Here is a 23,020-nt window from a genome sequence, read left to right as displayed (position 1 = left end):
GTGTAGCCACTCGCCACAACACTAAGCATCCCTTCCACCGTGAGATACAGCAGGTCAGTGTTACCACTCACCACAATACGTAAGCTGGAGATACAACAGGTCAGTATTGTCACTCTTCACGATACCGAAGCTCGACTTCCACTAGCAGATACAGCAGGTCAGTGTTGCCACTCTTCACGATACCGAGGCACGCCTTCCAACAACAGATGCAGCAGCTCAGTGTTGCTCATCAATATACCTAAGCATGCCTTCTATCAGCAGATACAGCAGATCAGACTCACCATTTACGATCATACCTAAGCCATCATTCCACCAACTGATACAGCTGTACCCTCTGTCCGCTTATTGACATACCGAAGTACGCACTCAAAAAAAAAAAAAAAATGGTTCAAATGGCTCTGAGCACTATGGGACTTAACATCTGAGGTCATCAGTCCCCTAGAACTTAGAACTACTTAAACCTAGCTAACCTAAGCACATCACACACATCCTTGCCCGAGGCAGGATTCGAACCTGCAACCGTTGCGGTCGCGCGGTTCCAGACTGAAGAAGTATGCATTCCATCAGCATATAATGCAAGTTAGTCTCAACAATCCCACTATACTGAAGGATGCCTTTCACTGTCAGATAGATCAGCTCAATATTCAACACTGTACCTAAGCACGCATTCTGCCAGCAGGTAACAGCAGGGTATACGCTACAGTTATCACTGTGCCTAAGCGTTCCTTTTACTGGTAGATACAAGAGATTTGTATCACTACTCATAACTGTTCCTAGCCCTGCCTTCTACCAGCAGATGCAGGCATTTTTCACCACTCATCAATACAACTGAGTGCACCTTCTACTAGCTGGTACGAATGGCAGTCTTGCTATTCATCATTATTGCTATGTACACCTTCCGCAATTAGATAAAATGGCTCTGAGCACTATGGGACTTAACAACTGTGGTCATCAGTCCCCTAGAGCTTAGAACTACTTAAACCTAACTAACCTAAGGACATCACACACATCCATGCCCGAGGCAGGATTCGAACCTGCGGACGTAGCAGTCGCGCGCAATTAGATATATCTTCAGCATTCGTAATATAACTAAGCACACCTTCCACCAGCAGATACAGGTCAGTCTCTTACTCGTCAGTGTACCTTAACAAACGTTTTTTGAAAACATTATTGGAGGCGTAAGCGATCCAATTATAATCTTGGAAAATACGTATTCCAGTCTAGATCGCAAGGCATATGTATTCAAAGGTGACTACTTTCGTTCATTACACGATATTCGCACCTAGCCATGTTGATGGTCAGTGGCTGTGTATGGAGAAGGTACCGCTGAGTGACGGTAGTAAACTGAGCGGTTCCTGCTCCCTACACAGCCATTGGCCATCAAAATGTCTAGCTCTGAAGATGATCGTGTAATGATCAAAATCGGTCACCTTTGAATAAATGTGTCTTGCGATCTAGGGTGGTGTAATTATTTTGAAAAACGTAAGTAACCCTTCCACCAGCAGAGAAATCATGTCACATACATCAGTTCAATCATAATATGTACTAGCAGTAAAACACTCCTATTGCATAAGAAAAAAGGTAAATGTGCTTCTTTTTAATAGACAATCACTAAATTGGGGTGCCAACTGCCTCATATTACCTTCTCAGCACCTTTAAAAATTTCCCAAAAATTTTTGCCTGTGAACGTATTCGAGTTCCTTGTAACATACAACTCACCTCTGACTCCCATAAGCTCCCCTAACTAGAAATCACTCACACACACCAGTCCATCGCTGTAAGTCGCTCATAACTGACCACTCTCACTTGCCCATTTTCAGTTACTCATTCAGCCCAACTCATTGTCATTCTCTCTTTGTGCCTCCATGCCACTGTCTCCAATCTGACAGCTGCTGTCATCTTCATTCTGTCCCACTACTCCTGTCTCCTTTGGCTGTCACTGTCTCCCTCTCTCTCATACATTGTCCTTACCACTGCTGCTGTCTCTTCTCATTGTCATTATCTCTCTCTTCCTCGTTGTCATTGCCACGGGCTGTTTCTCATTGTCACTGGCTCTGACCCATTTCCACTTTCTTCTTTCCTTTATTCCTGTCCTCTCTTTTCTTAGGATCATTGTCACTATCAACTATGCTCCACTGCCTCTGTGTCCCTTTCTTTCTCTCACACTGCTATTGTCTCCTTTGTCCTTTGTGTACCACAATCACAGTCTACTATTTTCAGTATTTATTACTTTTCTGTCTCTTTCCCTCTACCACTGTCTACTTCTGTCAGCCTAAGAAAGCGTGATATATCCACATGCCAAAAGTTTTGGGAAAATTTTTAAAGGTGCTGAGGAAGGTGGAATGTGGCAGGTAGCATCCCACTTTTCAGTCAGTCTTTTAAACAGGAGAAAATTTGCCTTTCTTGTGGTCTGATAGGAGCATTTTTGTGCTGGTTCACTTCTCTTCCCTGCCACAGCAGGACATGTCACTCACATTAAAAGAACTTTATGACTCAGTAAAATTTTGATAGTTTGCTTATCGGAAATTGAAATAACGCAAAATAAAATTTTACACCTCAGACTGGTTCAAATGGCTCTGAGCACTATGGGACTTAACATCTATGGTCATCAGTCCCCTAGAACTTAGAACTACTTAAACCTAACTAACCTAAGGACAGCACACAACACCCAGCCATCACGAGGCAGAGATAATCCCTGACCCCGCCGGGAATCGAACCCGGGAACCCGGGCGTGGGAAGCGAGAACGCTACCGCACGACCACGAGATGCGGGCCTCAGAGACTGGAATTTACATACACAGAAATCTTGCGTTTTCTTCGGTACTACAAAATGGAGTTCACAGTAACTTTTTAGTGATAACTGAGACACTTTACATCTTATTTCTACGTGCTACGTCACTTTATAAACTACGTTTTCGCCTCGCGTGATTTTGCGTGCTTATTATACGTGTACAAGAAGGGTAACTTTGAACCTCTGTAGCTGGGAAGTGAATAAAGACATGAAGATAATTTTCTTAGTTGTTTGACATCAAGATCTTAGGAATATATCGTAAAAATTTCATCCATTTTCTGTGTGTAGCTGCTTTGGAATCAGAGACTTGGTTTTGATATGAAAAAATGGTGGGAAAACACTTTTTTTGGGTTTTGAAGAAACTGCCCATGAGCTACTGGTGCCTCAACAAGTTGCTTAAGGCCCACCATAGACCACATGACATGCAAAGTAGAACCAAACGATTTGCTCCATATGCATAAGTAACAACAAGTGTGCAATATTGACACTTTGACCTTGCACTGTACGATACTGACATTGTGACAATCCATCTGTTGGGTGTACAAGTGGCCATGGCCCAAGTGCTATCCAAAACACTTGACCCTACCTTTCTATCTCCAATACAACCCAAGATGTGAGCCCCAGAAATATACCGTTTGTATGTGCAGCGGTTTGGAATACATTAGGTTTCGCATACAGTCACATGTGTGCTGAGACTGTACTGAAGTATGCTTTGCACCAGCAGATAAATCAGGCCAGTCTCACTACTCATCATGATACCTAAGAAAGGCTCCCACTAGCTGATACATCAGTCAGTCTTACCACTCGTCATGATATCTCAGCGCGCCGTCCACCAGCAGATACAGCAGATCAGTTCTATTACTCATCCAATATTGAAGCACACCTTCCAGCTGCAGGTTGGCCTTCCCACTTCTAATAATACCTAAGCACACCTTCCACCAGGAGATGGAGCAGGTCAGTCTTACCACTCATCACGATACCTCCCCTTCCACCAGCAGGTACAGATCAGTGTCACTACCCATCGATATATTTAAGTAACCCTATCATCAGCCGATAAATCAGGTCATTCTGACCACTCATATCATACCAAAGCACTCCTTTCACCAGGCGATATACCTGGTCAGTCTCACCACTCATGTCTATACCTAAGTACAGGGTGACACAGAAAAGCGGGAACGTTTTCCACAATCCAATAAAACTAGAAGTGATGAGGGAAAGAAATTGCATTCATAGTAATTGAAACGTTACAACTTTGCCATTTACGAAACATTGGTGGCATTTATCATTTTTTTAAAAAATTACGTCCTTTAGATGGCGTCGTCCTGTACGAATACATTCGTGAAATCTGCTGTTGAGATTCCTCATTGACCACTGCAACATCTGTGAATTGCATCCCGAATTCTCCGTTTTAACTCATACAGGGTTCTTGGTCGACTCGTGTCGACTTTGCTCATAAAGTAGCCCCACAAGAAAAAATCACAAATGGATAAATCTGGCGATCTAAGGGGCCAGGGAATGTTACCGAATCGTGAGATCATGCGGTTGCTAAACAATTTTCGCACACATGCCATTCACTGCCGTGCACTGTGTGATGCCGCCCCGTCCTGTTGAAACCAGGATTCTTGAACATTTGGAAAGTTCTTCAATGCAGATGCAACTAAAGTTCGTAACATCGCCACGTAACGATCGCCATTGACAGTTATTATGTTTCCCTGTTAATTTGCGAAAAAAATACGGTCCGATAATTCCATGTGATGAAACACCACATCATACTGTCACTTTACTATTGTGTAAAGGGCGCTCACGAATGTCATTAGGATTTTTGTTTTCCCAGTAACGGTAGTTCTGTTTATTCACATAACCTGTGAGATGAAAATATGCCTCATCTGACAACCACAACTTTTTTGGAAATTCATCGTCATTGTTTATTTTTGGTATCATTTGTTGACAGAATCCTAATCGTAACAGGTAATCGTTGTCCTTCAACTGTTGCACCATCTGTAGTTTGTACGGATGAAATTTTAAATCAAGATGAAGAATTCTGCGAACACTCTCCCGGAACATTCCACTGCTGCTTGCTTACGAATTGAATACCGTGGGCTCCGTAAGACAGACTCGTATACATCATCAATGTTCACAGGAGAACGCATACTTCTTGGTCGTCTTGTTGGTTTCTTCTTGAGGGCAGATCCAGTCTCTTCTAAGTTACTAATGCAACATTTTATCGCCTGCTTCGACGAAACGGCATCATGACGTCCTAAATTACAAAAAAACGCGAAATTCCGTCTGTGCCGCTACCAAACTATCATTGTTTTTATAAATGATTTTTATGGCTAACGCACACTGTTGTCCGTTCCACTGATCCATGATTACTCAAATGGCGGGCTGTTTACGTGCTGTCACGAACCCGCAGTGCTGCCACCTGCCCATGGCTGCCACTACTCATTTCAAACATTCCCGTTATTCTGTGCCACCCTCAACATCTTCTACCAGCAGATACTGTAGATTGGTCTCAACACTCATCACCATACCTAAGCACCCTTCCACCAGCAGCTACAGCAAATAGGTTTCACCACTCACCAGTTTACTTAAGTATACCTTCCATCAGCAGATAAGTCAGGTCAGTCTCACCACTCGTCATTGTTCTCAGCAGCCTTCCACTTGGAAATACAGCAGTCCAGTCTCTCAACTAATGCTTACAGCTAAGCACACCTTCCGTAAGCAGATACAGTTGTCAGTATTACCACTCTTTACTATTCCTGAGCAGGCGAGTCTCATCACACACCACTGTACTTAGCACCCCTTCCACCAGGAGATACACCAGGGCAGTATTACCACTCGTCACTATACGTAAGCATGTCTCCCATCAGCAGATAATGTGAGCCAGTTCACTATTCAGTTTTCAGTAAAAGAGAATCCTTGCTATGGCATAGGCGCTTAATAGGTAGACAAAATCCACAGTTCCATATCGTCGAGTGATAGAGAAGCTAGAAACATTTGGCTGTCTTTACGATACCCAGTTGTGACTATACGGTTTTGATTATAGTGTCTCCTTCGTTATATTGAACCGCAAATGTTATAGAGAAACTAAAGTAGTAATAACCTTGTTCACTGACGTCATTGTCTACAGGCATGTGTAAGAGTTGGATTATGTCTGATGGTATTCAGAGAGACTTTGAAAAAAGTTTCCCACTAGTGTCATCAAAGACAATTCTTTTTTGTATGTGAAAAATGCAAGGTAATAGCCATAACGGAGAAAAAGAACCAATTAGCACTCAACTGCAAGGTAGTGGTAAAGTTCTGGAGCATGTAACATCGTATGTAGAGACAAAATTTCGTAATTTATTAAGAGGTATTTTCCGAGATCTTGTATAAGGCTGCTGTGGTATCCAGTGGGACGTTGCAGAGTATTGATGTCAATATCATTTCTTTTGCTTGTTACTGCAATTACTTTTGTGTTTGTGAAGATATCTGCTCAACATTAAGAAAGCCTGCAATATACAATCACCAAAACTTTAAACACAGAATACGTGTACACTTCTATCTCCCTGTGCTCAGTCTGCTCTGTCATTGTATAGTACTGTACATAAAAAATGCAGAACTGTTCGCGTACAGGTATTGTTGAGAATGTCAGCCACCACGATGACTGCAGAGTGTACGGCGACTGCTGAAGTAGAACGGACACTGCCGGCAGAACAAACCCGAGCAGTGCAGAGTGCTAAGAGCAAAGTGGATATTACTGATGCCTGCAACAGTAACCACGTGTAAATGGAATGCATACCGTCGACTGTGTAGTATAGACACAGAGACAAATGGGGGTAAGAAACGGAATAAAATACACTTCGAGGATCCATCGGTGTCATCGGATACCTTATACCGAAGTACTCCCTGAATCATCTTGGAAATTTTATCGGTGGAATTCCGGTTCGCTGTCTTGTAGAGGTACCTAATGGGACGATCACGAAAAATTAATATTAGTCAATGTGCACGGGAGACTTGGATTTGCTGTAAGGGTTCTGGAAAACTGGAATGCATTTGCAAATGCAGTTGCGAGCAGATCTAGAGCACTGAACCAGCTTGTCGAGTCCTAATAAGCGCAACAGCCACTAAACGAAAATTTAATGGTCCCAGTATTAAAATCGTAGCAGCTACGTAACACCTGCGCGATAAATACTATTAACTTGTGTTTGAAGAAGATTGTGCGACAGTTGGGCACGCACCGGGGGCATAGAGATAGACGTTTTTCTCTTGCGCATTACGCCAAAGGGCTAACATTGCTACGAAACACCCTTCACGGTGCACTGTACAGTGTCTTGCAGGCTACACCTGTAGTTGTAGACCTAGGAGAAATTCGCCACGGGTGATGACAGTTTATTTCAGTGGGTCACGGTAATGGTAGCACCAGTGCCGTTTGACGTCTCTAAATACCGTATCAACGTTTTCCACTAGTTCCTCTCGCTATGCTTTCTCTTGTCCCGACTTGAAAGCGTTGACATGCACCAACGAACCTTTAACTCACACATCGCCTCGATTCAATATACCTCGCAGACTGGCTTTTTCATCTCGTCGCAATCGACGAGTGAGCCGTTTTGTTCCTGCTCGGCTCACATTTATAGCTCACAATTAAATTCAGATCGTGTGTATTGCTGCGTGAGCAGAAATGCAGTCTCGTCGCACCCACGTAAACTGAAGTGCGCAGCATTTGAAACTGTCGAGATGTATTGTCGGTGGTTTTTCGCGATGCATTTAGCGCGGTATTGTGCAGAATTTTTATTCTGCACCCAAATGTCACAATTTAATCGTTCGATTTAATTGTTCGAATTGGATGAAGTTGGAAACGGTGAAACTTGCATAAGTTTGGGTCCGACCACCGACTTTTGGCAGTTCCCCCTAAGAGCCCGCGTTAATTGTGACCTAAATATACTCCCCGCCGATGGGAGGTGCGTTCTTACTTTTTCAAGACGTTCGGACAGTGGAGTAGCGGTGGTGAGTAGTCGCCGTTCACACGACATTCATAGCCGCGAAAGCTGAATGGCGTCATCTGGCGCGCGTCGAGTGTCACGCCGAGCCAGGATAATACGAGGTGGACGGAAACGCGATATTGACAGTTGGCTTCGTCTGTCCCGAGGCAGTCGTTATTTCCTCATTCTCTAGACATACGACTCTCCGGAACAGTGGTCATAATTTTTCAAACAGAGCTTTCTATTGTATTTCTAACACCTGGATTCCGAAATATATCATTTCCTCACAACAGTAACACACACGTCATGTCATAGTAGCATACGTTGTGGATCCGGCGTGTCTCTGTAGATTTCGGAGCTGTCAGAGAACGAAGGACTGCTTATTTCCGATGTCTGAACTGCATGCATTATATCTACTGTCGAGAGCAAATGCCTGAGTAAAAGATATACCCTTTTCTAATTCGGCAACAATTTTATGTTTGTAAGTGCCCGCTGCGGGTCAACAGTCATGTGGAAGTTTTCACAGGGAAGATCGTAATTCTATTTCCTGCACTCCAAAGGAATTTACTTTGGTGTGCGTCTGTGCGTCTCTTCTCCCTCCTTTGCTAACTTTACCTTCGGCAACCGGACGTTGCGAGGTGGCTTGTCAACAAGGAGTACACATCGCGTAGTAATTATTTCTGTCAGAGTCGCTATACACAGTGTCTCTCTGTAAATAAATTCAGTGCAGTAATTAACATTTGAGTGGTGGGGTATGATGCTGAAGTAAGAAAAAATTATATTAAATTCGTCTACACTTTTTATTCGTTGCAAATAGTGCATTCTCAACAGTTTTCTAAATGTCACTTACACGGTAAATAGTGACTCCAATACTGCCGTATTTACCGTTACGAAATGGTAACGATACTGGGAGCAACAAGGTTGTTGTATAAATCTAGCAGAAGTCCCTAACATGCGACACTCGGGTATTTTGAGTCGCCGTTTCCCCAGCTACTTGGCCCCTCAGCCGCCAATTCGCGGGCAGCAATACTAGGAGGGCTGCAACGAACAGTTAGAGGCTGCAACTCTTCAGGCTTTCCCGGCGATCTAATGACATCTTGGGTTGTGGGGTGTTCTGCCGGATATCAGCGTCGTACTTGCACGATATTTCGGTCACGTAGCTCGTGACCTTCGTCAGGTGCGACCTGAGACTGCTCCTCGAGTGGACCTGGTCCAGTATTTATGCCTATGGCCTTCCCCCTCCACCAACGGCTGCAGGCGCTTCCTCTGTGGTCCGCGCCCATTCCCTGCGACCTGCTGGAGCGTTGCTGCTCCGTTTTCCGTCCGCTGCGGTTCTAGGTGTTCCCTCTGCGGTCCGCGCCCACCAAACCCGCTCCTGGGGGTTTCATCTACGGTCTGGGGTACCAAGCGTTCCCCCTGCGGTCCGCGGCCGCTCACCACGACCTGTTGGAGCGTTGCCGCTCCGTTTTTCGTCCGCTGCGGCTCTGGATGTTCCCTCTGCGGTCCGCGCCCACCAGTCCCACTTCTGGGTGTTCCATCTTCTGTCTGGTGCGCCTGGCAGTTCGTCAGGGGCTCGTTTTCCATCTCCATGTCTCTGGTTCTTCTGTTTGTGTAGTGTTGCAGCTGGCCCCGTTGCTCCTTTAACAATTCCAGAGCCGGATCCCAGGCTCTGCTTAGCTGGTACCCTGTGTCACGCTTCATAAGATCGTCAGCCATTTTAATTTCTATCGATTCTCTCATAACACTGTCCCAAAATCTGGGTGTTTGTGCTAGAATCTTGGTATCCTCATACTTCATGCCATGATCTAGTTCTAGACAGTGTTCAGCAATGGCTGACTTAGTCACCTGTCTTAATCTAGTGTGCCTCTGATGTTCTTTGAACCTGATCTCCACAGTTCTTGTCGTCTGGCCGATGTAGGACATGCCACATTGACAAGGTATATTGTAAATCTCTGGTTTTCGTAACCCCAGGTCGTCTTTGACACTCCCCAGCAGTCCCCCGATCTTGTTGGATGGACAGAAAACACACTTGATATTGTGTTTACGGAGGATCCTACTGATTCTGGCAGAAATAGAGCCAGCATAGGGCAGATAAGCCACCTTCTTTGCTTCATCTTGGTCTTTTTCAGGAACCTGTGGTATAGTGGCTGGTTGGAGTGCCCTCTCAATTTGTCTGTCCGTGTATCCATTCTTGGAGAAAACTGTTTTGAGACGTTCTATCTCTATAGTTAGATTCTCTTGGTCTGACAGGACACGTGCTCTGTGGACCGAAGTCTTCAGAACCCCATTCTTCTGTGCAGGGTGGTGACAGCTGCTGGCCTGCAGATATAAATCAGTGTGTGTTGGTTTTCGGTACACACTGTGGCCAATTGATCCATCTGCTTTCCTCTGGACTAGTACATCCAGAAATGGCAGCTGGCCATTCTTCTCCAGTTCCATGGTGAACTTGATATTAGGGTGGCATGAGTTAAGATGTTCAAAAAATCATTGAGCCTGTCCATCCCATGTGGCCAGATCACGAAGGTGTCATCCACATACCTGAAGAAGCATGTGGGTTTAAATGTGGCTGTCTCCAATGCCCTCTCCTCAAAACTCTCCATATACATGTTGGCAACCACAGGGGACAGTGGGCTGCCCATAGCTACACCTTCAGTTTGCTCGTAATATTGGTTTCTGTACAGGAAATACGTGGATGCCAGTGTATGACTGAACAAGTCCAACAGAGCACCGTCAAATTTCTCTGCAATCAGTTCTAGTGAGTCCTTCAGTGGGACCCTGGTGAACAGCGATACCACATCAAAACTAACCATGATGTCCGAATCTGTGATGTGCAGTTGCTTGAGGCGTTGCAGGAAATCTTCTGAGTTGCGGATGTGGTGAATACATTTCCCCACATATGGAGACAGGAGACCTTTCAAGTACTTGGCTGTTGTGTACGTAGGTGCCCCAATATTACTGACAATAGGTCGTAGGGGCACGCCCTCCTTGTATATTTTAGGCAGACCATACAGTCTAGGTGGCACTGGCGCTTTTCCCCGTAGTTGTCTGATGATCCTATTGGGCATCCCTGTTTCCTTCAAGAGAGCACTAGTCTTCTTGGCCACCTTGCCCGTGGGATCACACTCCAGAATTCTGTATGCAGGGTCCTCCAGAAGTTGGCGTACTTTCTCATCATAATCCACCCGCTGCAAGATGACAGTGGAGTTCCCTTTGTCTGCTGTCAGTACCACAATCCTGTTGTCTTCCCGTAGTTTCTTGAGTGCAAGCCTCTCCTCGGTTGTGATGTTCGATTTCGGCGGCCTGGCCTTGGTGAGGGCCCTGCAGGTCTCTCGGCGGACTTCCTCTGCCACATTAGGTGGAAGTGTGGCTGCAACTTGCTCTGCTGCAATGACGAAACCTGAAGTTGGTACGTTTCTAGGGGTCTTAGCAAAGTTGAGACCCTTGCTGAGTACCTTTAAGGTTGTATCATCAAACTGTATGCCACTCAGATTCGTCACAGTGCGTGTCTCTTCCATCTGCTGTGCTTTCTTACTCATGCGGTCAAACTTTGCAGATTGGCAAGATGAGGCATTCCTTCTAGCACACTCAGCTAAAGACCAGGAGGTACGGTCTACCCAATCCCAATCTTCTCTTGTTAAGGAGGCTGCCATGTACAGATGAATGTGTAACAGCTCCCTGGCCACAACATCTAACCTGTGGCGCATATCTCGAATCCTCTCTCTCACCAGTGCCGTGCTGGCTCTGCGTTTTATCTTGTTCGCCGCTCTGGAGTTGATGTGATGTTAAATTCTGGCAAATACTGGTACCACTTCTCCATCTCGACACCTCAGCAAAAAACTGAGAAAACTCAGCATCTTCCCTTTCTTCTGCCGTAGCTTGTCCAGCTTCTTGATATTCTGATACATCTCCTCCCCGTAGAGACTTTTGATGTAACTCTTCAGGCTTTCCCGGCGATCTAATGACATCTTGGGTTGTCGGGTGTTCTGCCGGATATCAGCGTCGTACTTGCACGATATTTCGGTCACGTAGCTCGTGAACTTCATCAGGTGCGACCTGAGACTGCTCCTCGAGTGGACCTGGTCCAGTATTTATGCCTATGGCCTTCCCCCTCCACCAACGGCTGCAGGCGCTTCCCTAGCGGCGGAAGAGCTTTGTATCGACTATAAATCCGTGTAAGACTGCCGTTCTGTGACTCCCTAGGTAGGAGATTGTGGAGACGAGTAACCTGCGGGTTAATAGCGTCGCAGAGGTCAGTTCACGCAGACTAGGAAACATGTCATAGGGTGATACAGTACGGCGCGCCCACTTTCGGCAGGGAAGCTTTCCTTACGGGCTTCGGTGTTTTTAACATCCGTGTTCACGTTCTTCATCAAAAGAAGCGCTGTCCACAGTGCAGGGTGTGAGCTCTCCCGCCAGATTCTTGAAATTAGCCGAGGGAATTTACGCAATGGGGGAACAAATGATATTGGGAAACGGACAAGCTCGTAGCTCCGAGACGACTGATAATTCGGACATAGAGAGCCTCGTTCCCTGTAACATGGGTATTCAGAACCTGAACGAGCATTTGCTAGTTTCCATGAACTTAGTGTAGGTATGAAAATCAGTCCAAGAGATGCACTCTGCAAGGTGTTACCTAGGATACACCGTACTAGTATTAGCCAATTTATGTCCTGTTCCATTTGCGCATTGGACGACGAAGAAATGAGTCTCCGTATGCCTCCGTAGACTCCCTAATCAGTCTTATCTAAATCTCACGTTCCCTAAGCTATAAACGCAATAGTGTCCGCACAGTGTCAACTACAAGTTGTTTAAATGCACACAGCACATCTACGTAGTCTTTTATTTCTCAGAGCGTTTCTGTTACACTTTGGTATGGGTTCCACGATCGCAGCTTCGTGCACCTGAGTTACTTCAGCGTCTGTTACGCCCACTCGATAAGGACTCCAAACTTTGGAACAGTATTTTAGAATTGGTCGCGCAAGCGACTTGCTTGCGATTTCCTTTACGGTTACACTGCATTTACCACAACCCTTTTAACAAATCTAAGTCTCCATTCGCATTTCCTAATACTAATATTATCTAGTATATCGTTTACGTCTCTTGAAAACATTAGATGCCCTAATACGCTTTCGTGGGGCACATTGGATGTTGCTTTCGTTTCTGTGGAGCTTTTTCCCTCCAGTAAAACGCACTGGGTTGTGTTTACAAAATATACCTCGAGGCAATAACGTATTTGTTCAGGAATTCCCTAAGACCGTATCTCGGTTCGTAGTGGACGATGTGAAGTGTCGAAAGCCATTCGGAAATCCGGCACTTTTCACCTTCGTGAGCTGTTTGCAATTCGTCGTTTACGAATAAAGCTAGCTGTATTTGACACGAGTGCATTTTTCTGAATCCGTGCTGATCCCTTGAGAGAAGCTTATTTTCTTTCAGGAATGTCATAATGTTCGTGCTTAGAGTATCGTCCAGGACCATGAATGGGGAAATACGAAAACAGGCTCAAGTAGAAAGACTACAAGGCGAAAAAAAACCTCGCAGCGGCTGAGGTTGTGTGGGCGTTTACGACATACGACGCATGGATGCTAAAAGGCTACCGAGGCCAATGTACGATCTGAACCTCTGACCAAGATTTGTTTAAAAGCTGACATCCAGCAGAGAGGACATACCTGGGGTAGTATCGAAGAGGGAGAGACGTACGAGGATCGTAATTGGTGAAGGAGCCTAATTCGCCGACCCATTGAATAACATGGAACGACCTAGGATTATGACGACGGTGTAAACAAAAGTGACTTGCGTTTTTTCCAATCGCACGGGACTGTTGCGCAAGATGATATCGACGAATATGATCCAAGAAAGAGGCTAATTGCGTGGCGTATTCGGTGTGATTTACTGGAATTCTGTCAGGCCCCGGTGCCTTTTTCGCTTTGAGTAATTTTGATTTTTTTTTTTTCAATGCCAGGGACGCTGATGTCTCTAATTTTTAACGAAGCTGAAACTTCCTGGCAGATTAAAACTGTGTGCCCGACCGAGACTCGAACTCGGGACCTTTGCCTTTCGCGGGCAAGTGCTCTACCAACAGAGCTACCGAAGCACGACTCACGCCCGGTACTCACAGCCTTACTTCTGCCAGTACCTCGTCTCCTACCTTCCAAACTTTACAGAAGCTCTCCTGCGAACCTTGCAGAACTAGCACTCCTGAAAGAAAGGATATTGCGGAGACATGGCTTAGCCACAGCCTGGGGGATGTTTCCAGAATGAGATTTTCACTCTGCAGCGGAGTGTGCGCTGATATGAAACTTCCTGGCAGATTAAAACTGTGTGCCCGACCGAGACTCGAACTCGGGACCTTTGCCTTTCGCGGGCAAGTGCTCTACCACTCCGCTGCAGAGTGAAAATATCATTCTGGAAACATCCCCCAGGCTGTGGCTAAGCCATGTCTCCGCAATATCCTTTCTTTCAGGAGTGCTAGTTCTGCAAGGTTCGCAGGAGAGCTTCTGTAAAGTTTGGAAGGTAGGAGACGAGGTACTGGCAGAAGTAAAGCTGTGAGTACCGGGCGTGAGTCGTGCTTCGGTAGCTCTGTTGGTAGAGCACTTGCCCGCGAAAGGCAAAGGTCCCGAGTTCGAGTCTCGGTCGGGCACACAGTTTTAATCTGCCAGGAAGTTTCATATCAGCGCACACTCCGCTGCAGAGTGAAAATCTCATTCTTTAACGAAGCTGTTCGTATATAAATAGTGAAGACAAAATATTAGCTCTCTCTTTGTTCACAGTGAACTTCTTGAATAACAAATGCGAGTACTTACGCAATCAAAAGCTCCGCCCATAGTATTCTAACCAAACTCTCTCGCACTACCCTAATTGAAGATCGCTGCTTGTCGTGCAAATGGTCACTTGGTCATTTGTGGCTTCCATTTTTCTTCCGAAGAAACTTCGTTAGACGTTTTTGTATGCTAGTACGAATGGATGGCACTGTGATATCAGATGCGCGGATTTTTCTTTACTGTGTAGAAATAAGTATATTGGTTAAAATAAAAGATTTGTGACAATGGTCAAAATAAGTAGTCGAGTTTCCTTTCAGTCCGCGTCTCAGTTTTCGAGTGGCTCCGTTATTGTAGATAGCGAGTGACGGAGTATCAGTTAGGACTGATGTCGGTGGTGCATTGGCGTTAAAGAACGGGCCGAGTAGCAGAGGCTGGGTTGGGAGTGGGCCCGCCCAGCCGTGTCGCGAAAGTGAGCCCAAGAGGCGACCACCCCTGCCACATCGATCTGCACGCGAGGCGCCGCCGCCCAAGGTCACTGCCATGACTCACGTGTGGCCGGCGGCGCAGCTGGCAAAGCTCTGCCCGCTAAAAAGCGCTGCGGAGTCGTGCCCTTAACGAAATGCAAAAGCCTTGACTACGGGACTGAGTCACAGATGGAGTCACCCACGTCGGAAAAATGTTTAGGAATAACTGTGTGCAGAGGTTCCAAGTGGAGGGTCAGTTGTAGGTAAAGCAAACGGTAGGAACTCTGGGAAACTGCTATCTACCTGCAAAAGAGATCGCATACGAAGCACATGTGCGACCCGTGCTCGAATCTCCCACGGATGTAGGTGACAAAGAAGGGCGCCGAAGGTCCACATGCTTGTTTGACTCGCGAGGGAGTGTAAACATTTTAACTGCCAGACACTCAGAGAAAAATTTCGTATATCTCGCGAGGAACACCGTAGAAACAAGCTTTAGAACAGAATCGTCGAATATTATTCAGTATCTGTCTGATTCATATCGTACTGATAAAACAATTGTAACAAACTTTTACCGGTGATCTCATCTGTATTTGAGTCCATCTTTCCCAAAAAAGTAGTTAGAAATAGTTATATAGGCAATGCCAAGAAGTCTTGGATCACTACAGGGATAATAACATCTTGTAGAACAAAGAGGATGTTATACAGTTCTCTCAGGACTTGTAATGATCCAAAGAAACGGCAACACTTCAAGCTTTACTGTAGCATTCTCAAGAAGGTTATAAATAAATCTAAAAGTATGTGCATAAAATCAGAAATTGAAAGCTCAGAAAATAAAATTAAGACTATATGGAATGTAATAAAGAGGGAAACTGGCATGACAACAGGGAACATGTCTCAGGTAGAGATTAAAACAGGGGACAGTATCATAAAGAAACCTGAGTTGGTTGCAGAAATATTTAATAACCACTTTTTGAGAGCAGCAGAGAAGACAGGCTGTAATGGTTCTATGGAAGAATCATTGTCCCTCCTACAGAAAGCTATTAGCAACAGAATCCCACAGTTATCTTTACCTCCAGTTACTGTAAGCGAAGTCATAAGAGTAAGTAGATCATTAAAAAAATAAAAATTCTGCTGGTGTGGACAATATTTCTATTAAAATACTGAAGCACTGTTATAAATTTGTTAGTTCCATCTTATGCAACATATATAATATGTCCCTACAAGAAGGGATTGCCCCTACAGACTAAAATTGGCTGTAGTGATTCCTCTCTTTAAAAAAAATGATAAAAGCATTGTTACAAACTATCGCCCAATATCCCTATTAACTACCTTCTCGAAAGTTCTTGAAAAACCCATGCACAGGAGGATTGTAGACCATCTTAACTTCCACAGTATCTTAAGCAAAAAACAGTTTGGTTTTCGTGTCAGTCTTTGTACTGAACAGGCAATATTCTCTTTCAGCAACCAAGTTTTGGAAGCCATTAACAAAAAAATGTCTCCAGTGGGTATTTTCTGTGATCTTACAAAAGCCTTTGACTGTGTAAACCATCAAATTCTTTTGAAAAAGTCAGAATACTATGGTTTAGGTGGTACTGTTGGCTTGTGGCTACAATCATATCTAAAGGATCGGAAGCAGACTGTAATGCTAAATGGCTCTTCTGGAGAACCTGCCTCGTCTGAAAGGGGCACGATAAAGTATGGTGTGCCTCAAGGCTCCGTTTTGGGCCCACTGATTTTCCTCATCTTCATTAATGATCTTCCTCTTTGTTCTGAGACAAACAGCAAATTTACCCTGTTTGCTGATGATACCACATTTCTAATAAACAATCTGATAGATCACAGTCTTGAACAAACTACAAATACTGTTTTTAATGACGTCTTAAATTGGTTCTCCTCAAATGGTCTCTCACTCAATGCAAGTAAAACTCATTTTATGAGGTTCCATACATCACAAAGCAATCTCGATGAAATTAACATAAAATGTAGAGATCAACCAATGCAGAAAGTTGAAGATACAAAATTCCTGGGTGCTTATATAGACAGCAAATGTAATTAGTCAGTTCACATTCTTCATCTATGTAAAAAACTTAGCTCGGCAACGTATGCATTATGGGTAATTTCTTCAGTGGCTGAAGTTGACACCATTAAGGTTGCCTACTTTGGCTACTTCCACTCATTGATGTCATATGCTATCATATTTTGGGGGAACCAACCACTTGCAAAAAAAATTTTCACCGTCCAAATAAAAAAAAGCAGTCAGAATAATGGTTGGGGTCCATCAAAGACACTCTTGCAGGCACTTGTTTCGGAAGATAGGTATCCTAAAACTGCCTCACAGTATATTTTTTCCTTGCTGACCTTTGTGTGCAAAAATTATTCTATCTACCAAACACCAGAAACAAAAACAATCTACATTTTGAAATGAAACATCTCGCTCTGGTACAAAAAGGAGTTTACTACTCCAGCATTAAGGCTGTTCAATGCTCTCCCACTACATATCAAATGTGTACATACAGAACTGCCAAAATTTAAACAAGTTCTCAAAGATTACCTGACAGAGAAATCTTTTTATACTGTGGATGAATATTTGAAAGATAATTTATACCATCACTAAACTTATTGTGTCTAGAAGTAGTTCAGTTGATTTTATTGTGCATTTGAGCATTAGCACACATTTTGTAACAACAGATTGGCTGCACCTGTATTTACTCTTGTAGGCCTAATATATGATTTCACTTTGTGCTCTTATTTTTAACCTTTATTTGAAACTCCTTTTTCTGTTAAATGGTTGTTAAGTTATCTAGCTGACATTGAATCTATTACTGTATTTATAGTATGTCTTAAACTATGTATAATTTGGCATTGAATTGCCCTTGTATTTATTGTAAGTTTAAATTGAAACCTGTAGAATTTGATGCGTTCCATATCCTTGTGATTGACTCACTAACTGGACCTACGGAACATGAAATAAATAAATAAATAAAATCTCGTTAAATGAATGAAGTAGGGAATTGCGGTAAGATTTTGTGCTGTTGAATTTTATTTTGCACAATGTTCACCACTCAAGAATTTCAAATTCAGTGGTGCCGTTGTCTTTCCCACAGTGTAGTCAGATTTTTCATTTCGTAACTGTCACGAGACTTTATTTCAACACAAATCTATACATAAGTTCTTTTGTAATTTAAGAAGCCCTCTACTGTATAGTAAGTATGTTTAAGTATGCTGTATCTGTCTTTTGAATGTGTTGATTGTTGATTATCTCTTTGTGTCTGTTGTGTAATTGATTGTACACTTTGATTCCTTGGTAGAAAATTCTTTTCCGTGTCTGCTGTGTAGTTTTTCTCGGTGCACAAAAGTGAAGCTCGGTGCTTGTTGTTGCAGCTGAAGAAGCAGCAGCAGTTGCAGCAGCAGATCCTCCTGCAGCACTTCCAGGCACAGAGACAGCAACTGGCCGAGCAGCACGAGCAGCAGCTCCGCCATCACATCAAGGTAAGCTCTCCCACCGTCTCGGCCTCTCTCCGGCTGTACAGAGGAAGTCTGGACCTGCCGATAAGCACACTTTTTTCCACAGCTGTGGGAGCAGCAGAAGCAGCTGGAGGAACAGCGTGAACGCAGGGAGAAGGAGAAGCTGGAGGCAATCAAGAAGAAGGACAAGCATGAGCAGAGCGCTGTCGCCTCCACTGAAGTCAAGCAGAAGCTGCAGGTGTGTGGTGAAGTGGGCACCGCGAGAGAACTGCGTGCCCTTTAATGCGTTAAGGCGACTGTGTATGTGTGTAGCTTCTGGTCACTAGAAGTGGCTACATTCTGTGCAAGGAGAAAGACGTACTGCAGTGCCATTTCTTTTTCGCGTTAGAGTTATTATTCCTAAGCATACAGTTACTGCTTCCTGTCAAAAACTATTGCTTCCATTACTATCCTAATAATGAGTCCTTAGAAGCATTTCTTGTGGACAAAATGTTACTTGTGTGTCATTTTCATTTGCTCATTTTACTGGAATTTGATTTAGTGAAAGTACTGAAAAAAATTTGTTAGTTCACCTAATTACTGCATTGGCAATAGTAATAGCTAATCTTCTGAATGATTGTCTTTTTTGAAAGTAGAAGCTTGACAGAAGAAGATGAATAAGTTTTAAGAGAACAGAAGAGTGTAAATGTTTCCTGATAAGTCTCCTGCATGCCATTGTTCCTTTAGATACTTGTTTGAATTTGGTTATGTACTACCTTGAAACTAAAACAAAGTCAGTGTATGTAACTGGGGAAAAAAACTCATTCAACAGCACTGGGTAGATGAAGAAACAGATCTTATATGTTTGGTCAACCAGTTTCCAATTTATGAAACAAACTGATAGGGAAGAATTTAACCAAGTACAATAAATAATATAGAATATTAAACAAGAAACTTTGTTAAACAAATGATATTTTGTTTTTTATTAATTCCTTTAACTCCTTATGTGAAGTATAGGGCTGCAACAAAGGATCATCATCGTGTTCTGTCTTCTGCTAGTATTTTCGCTTTTTCCCACCCCATTCCTTGCTGTGGACCTTCTGCTTCGACTGATTGTCTCCACATCGTGCAATATATTCATTTGGTCTCCACATTCTACTTCTTATTTGCTGCTCAATTGGCTTCTGGATGGTTCTTTCCCAGAGTGTTTCATTAGAGATGACATTTGGCCACCGTATCCCCAGGAAGTTCCTCAGACGTGTGTTGTTGAATGTCTGCAGCTTATGGATTAGCTGCTTTGTCACTTTCCATGTTTCGCATCCATATAGAAGCACAGATTGTACATTACTTTCAAATATCCGCAATTTGATCCTCAACATTGTTTCTTTCGATCCCCAGATAGAGTGGATAGTTGTAAAAGCGCCTTTGCCTTTGTTGATGTGGCTGTTAATGTCCTCTGTTGCACTGCCATATGGTGTAATTATGCTTCCAAGGTAGCAAAACTTATCCACCCTTTCGATTATCTGGCTCCCAAGCTTAAGCTCTGCAGTGTTATCATTTGCCGGCACATCTTTTGTTTTTTGGACATTAATTTTCAAACCGACCTTCTTCACCGGAGATTTCAGATCTTCTGGTTTCTCTTTCATGTCGTTGAGGCTATGGGACAGAAGGAAAAGGTCATCTGCAAAAACTACGTCTTCTAGATGTGTTCCATTGCTCCATTTTATTCCTCTCACTTTATCCATTGCTTGCGTCATTACAAGAATCAGTACTATGTTAAATAGTGTTGTTGAGAGCATGCAGACATGCTTAACTCCTGTTTTCACTGCTATTGGATCTGAAAGCAGACCTTGATATTGAACCGGCCCATGTAGTTTTCATATATGCACTTGAAAAGAGCAATTGTTTTCTTGGGAAAACCAAAAATTTGTGGTGAGCTCCATATTTTTGTTCTAATTATACTGTCAATGGCCGTTTTAAAGTCCATAAACAGTATGTAAAACAAATGATAAAAGAAATACAAATCACATTTTACAATCTAATATCAAAACCAGCTCTTGTATATGGGAGTGAATATTGGATTTTTAACTGGAATCAAAAGCCAGTACAAACAGCACACACGTGAGATCCTTACACTCACTGAATGGTGTTACTTTGACGTTCAATCTGAGAAGTGGAAAATATGAGAAAACAGTGGCATATTCAAAAACAAAAAACAAAACTCTTTGTAGTAATAAAGAACTGTAGGTCACCACGTATTAGTGCACAAGAGTTTTCTGATGTTGATTTCTGCTGCTACACTGATACATTGAAGTTAATCAGCTGAGTAACAGTGGACAAACACTTTACAACAGCTTTTTGTGTGTCAAACTAATACAGAAAACATTGCATGCAGCATTAAGTTCTAATTATGCAGCTGCAATATGCATAGCATAAGTAAAATAGTACATAACATAGACAGTTTAAAAAAAACCAGTGGAACTACAGATGTTCTGCAATGTGGTCTATTTGTGACTTCCAGTTCTTATTGTTGTGCTCTTAGTCTGTTGTTTTCTTAGTGCAGTTATGAATGTAACCCTGCTGTGTACTAGACACTGTGTCACATATTCATATAGGCAATTACAGTTAAAAGTTGTTTTCTTGAGTTGAAATGGTGGAGCCCTGTGACTGACAATGAAGGCATAGTACTATTGGAGAAGGGTCTCTTGTACCAGAGGTGTATTGAAGAGTGCTGTACGCTATATGTATAAACAGTAACTGTACGCAAGGTTATTTGTGATGACACAGCTTCTGTCAAGAATGAAAGTCAATGGCGAATTATTTTCTGCAATTGGCTTCGTTAGATAGAAGGAAATTACTGTTACTTGTGGAGTTTTTTTTGACAGAAGGTATACCAAGCTAATCAGTATCTGAACCAAACTGTTGGTGTAATTACAGTTCACTGCAAGCTGCAAAAGCCAAACATTTGTAACAGTGTACCATAGTCAAAAACATAGGCAGCTCCAAAGACATCTTTGGTGCAATGAAAATGATGCTGGTGTTGTGACATACTCTCCAAGACAAAAGGACACACCATGGAGAAATTATCCAAATGGGCCAGAAATCAATAGATGTGATGTATATGTACAGATAAATAAATGTTTACAATTCTAGAAAAAACTGAATGATTAATTCACAAGAAGGAGCTTCACAAATTGAGCAAGTCAGTAACATGTCAGTACACCTCTGGTCCTTATGCGAGCAATTTTTCAGCTCACATCAATTAAAACTGTTGTCAGATGTACTCCTGAGGGATATTGTGCCAAATTCTGTCCGATTGGTGCTTAAGGTTGACCATAAGTGCCAATTGGACAGAATTTGGCATGATATCCCTCAGGAAGATATCTAACAACTCTCTCACTCAATGTTTGTGTGAGAGCCAGAGGTAGACCAACATGTTGTTTAAGTGCGTAATTTGTGAAGTTGTTTCTGCTGAATAAATGATCTGATTGTTCTGAAATTGTAATCATTTGTTTTTCTCCACATGTACATCATGTGTACCAATTACTGTCCCATTTGGATAATTCCTTCATGGCATGTCCTTTTTTGAGTGTATATTGGTGATAAATGGAAGAAGTAATATCATCCCTGACAGTCATCCATTACTTTGTTTTCACCAACAGGCTGTTATTATGTATATGGGTGCCTGCAGAAAACTGTTACGCAGATTACTTGGGTTCATAACATTTCATTGACCTTATTATTACTTTTGCAGCCAGTAATTACAATGAATTTTTAGGTGAGCATTTCAGAAAGTAACACTGGTCTAGTTTGCACTGTTACATGCAACGGTGGTCAGGATACTGGCATGTAATGAGGTGCTGGAATTCAAATTTGTCCGGACCATTCATATATTATATTCAAACAGCAATCCATGGCCTGAAAAAAAGTTACTAAGCAAAGTTATTTTTCCTTTATTTGGCTCTAACAACTGGACAAAATGTTTTACTACAAATGCCTTATAGGGAAACTACTGTGTGAATTGACCAATATCAGGCTATAAAACATCATCTTGGCAAATGTCTGTATAATCCATCATGTTTTTAGTATTAATAGGTCTGTTATAAGTTTAAAAAATGTAAGATCAAATCTGCTTATACATTTTTATCTTTGAAATGTTAGATATGTGACAGATGTGTGGGCATAAGCAATCAGTACATCTTCCTGATGGTCATTTGCACAGTGTCAGAAATGTGGTGGTGGTGGTGGTGGTGGTGGTAGTGGTAGTTGTTGTTGTTGTGAAAGTTAGCTTAATAAAAAGAATATGATTGTAGTTATTTATTAAAAGTTTTGCTTGCTGGCAGTGCAAGTTATTTGTAAGCTTACATAAACTTACAACATAGAAATTCGTAAAATTTAAACATAAGAATTTGACTGCAAGAATGTGTTGCAAAATCTGACTGAGAGAAAGTAACATGAAAGTGCCTATCTGATTCCCTGTCTGTTGAAATATTAGTAATGGCAAGGATACTGTCTGAATTCAACACTGTGAATCATTAAGCATTTAAAATGATAAATTGGCCCTGGAAAAACTCAGTGCTTCCTTTTTTGTTATTTACTTTTG

The 23,020-nt window shown here is 42.8% G+C and overlaps 1 protein-coding gene across 4 annotated transcripts in view; it reads left to right on the top strand.

Annotated features, from left to right (window-relative positions):
- Positions 1–23,020, top strand: part of LOC126475254 (histone deacetylase 5) — a 454,388-nt gene that overhangs the window by 355,772 nt on the left and 75,596 nt on the right. For all 4 annotated transcript variants that reach the window (XM_050102967.1, XM_050102965.1, XM_050102964.1 and 1 more), the window contains 2 exons: positions 18,355–18,462; positions 18,545–18,676. In XM_050102967.1, coding sequence (XP_049958924.1) covers positions 18,355–18,462; positions 18,545–18,676 — 240 coding nt within the window. The remainder of the gene's footprint in view (positions 1–18,354; positions 18,463–18,544; positions 18,677–23,020) is intronic.

The sequence above is a fragment of the Schistocerca serialis genome, chromosome 4 (assembly GCF_023864345.2).
Source record: "Schistocerca serialis cubense isolate TAMUIC-IGC-003099 chromosome 4, iqSchSeri2.2, whole genome shotgun sequence".
Taxonomy (NCBI): Eukaryota; Metazoa; Arthropoda; class Insecta; order Orthoptera; family Acrididae; genus Schistocerca; species Schistocerca serialis.
The sequence above is the reverse complement of the archived record's forward strand: the minus strand, read 5'-3'. Positions and strand labels throughout refer to the sequence as shown.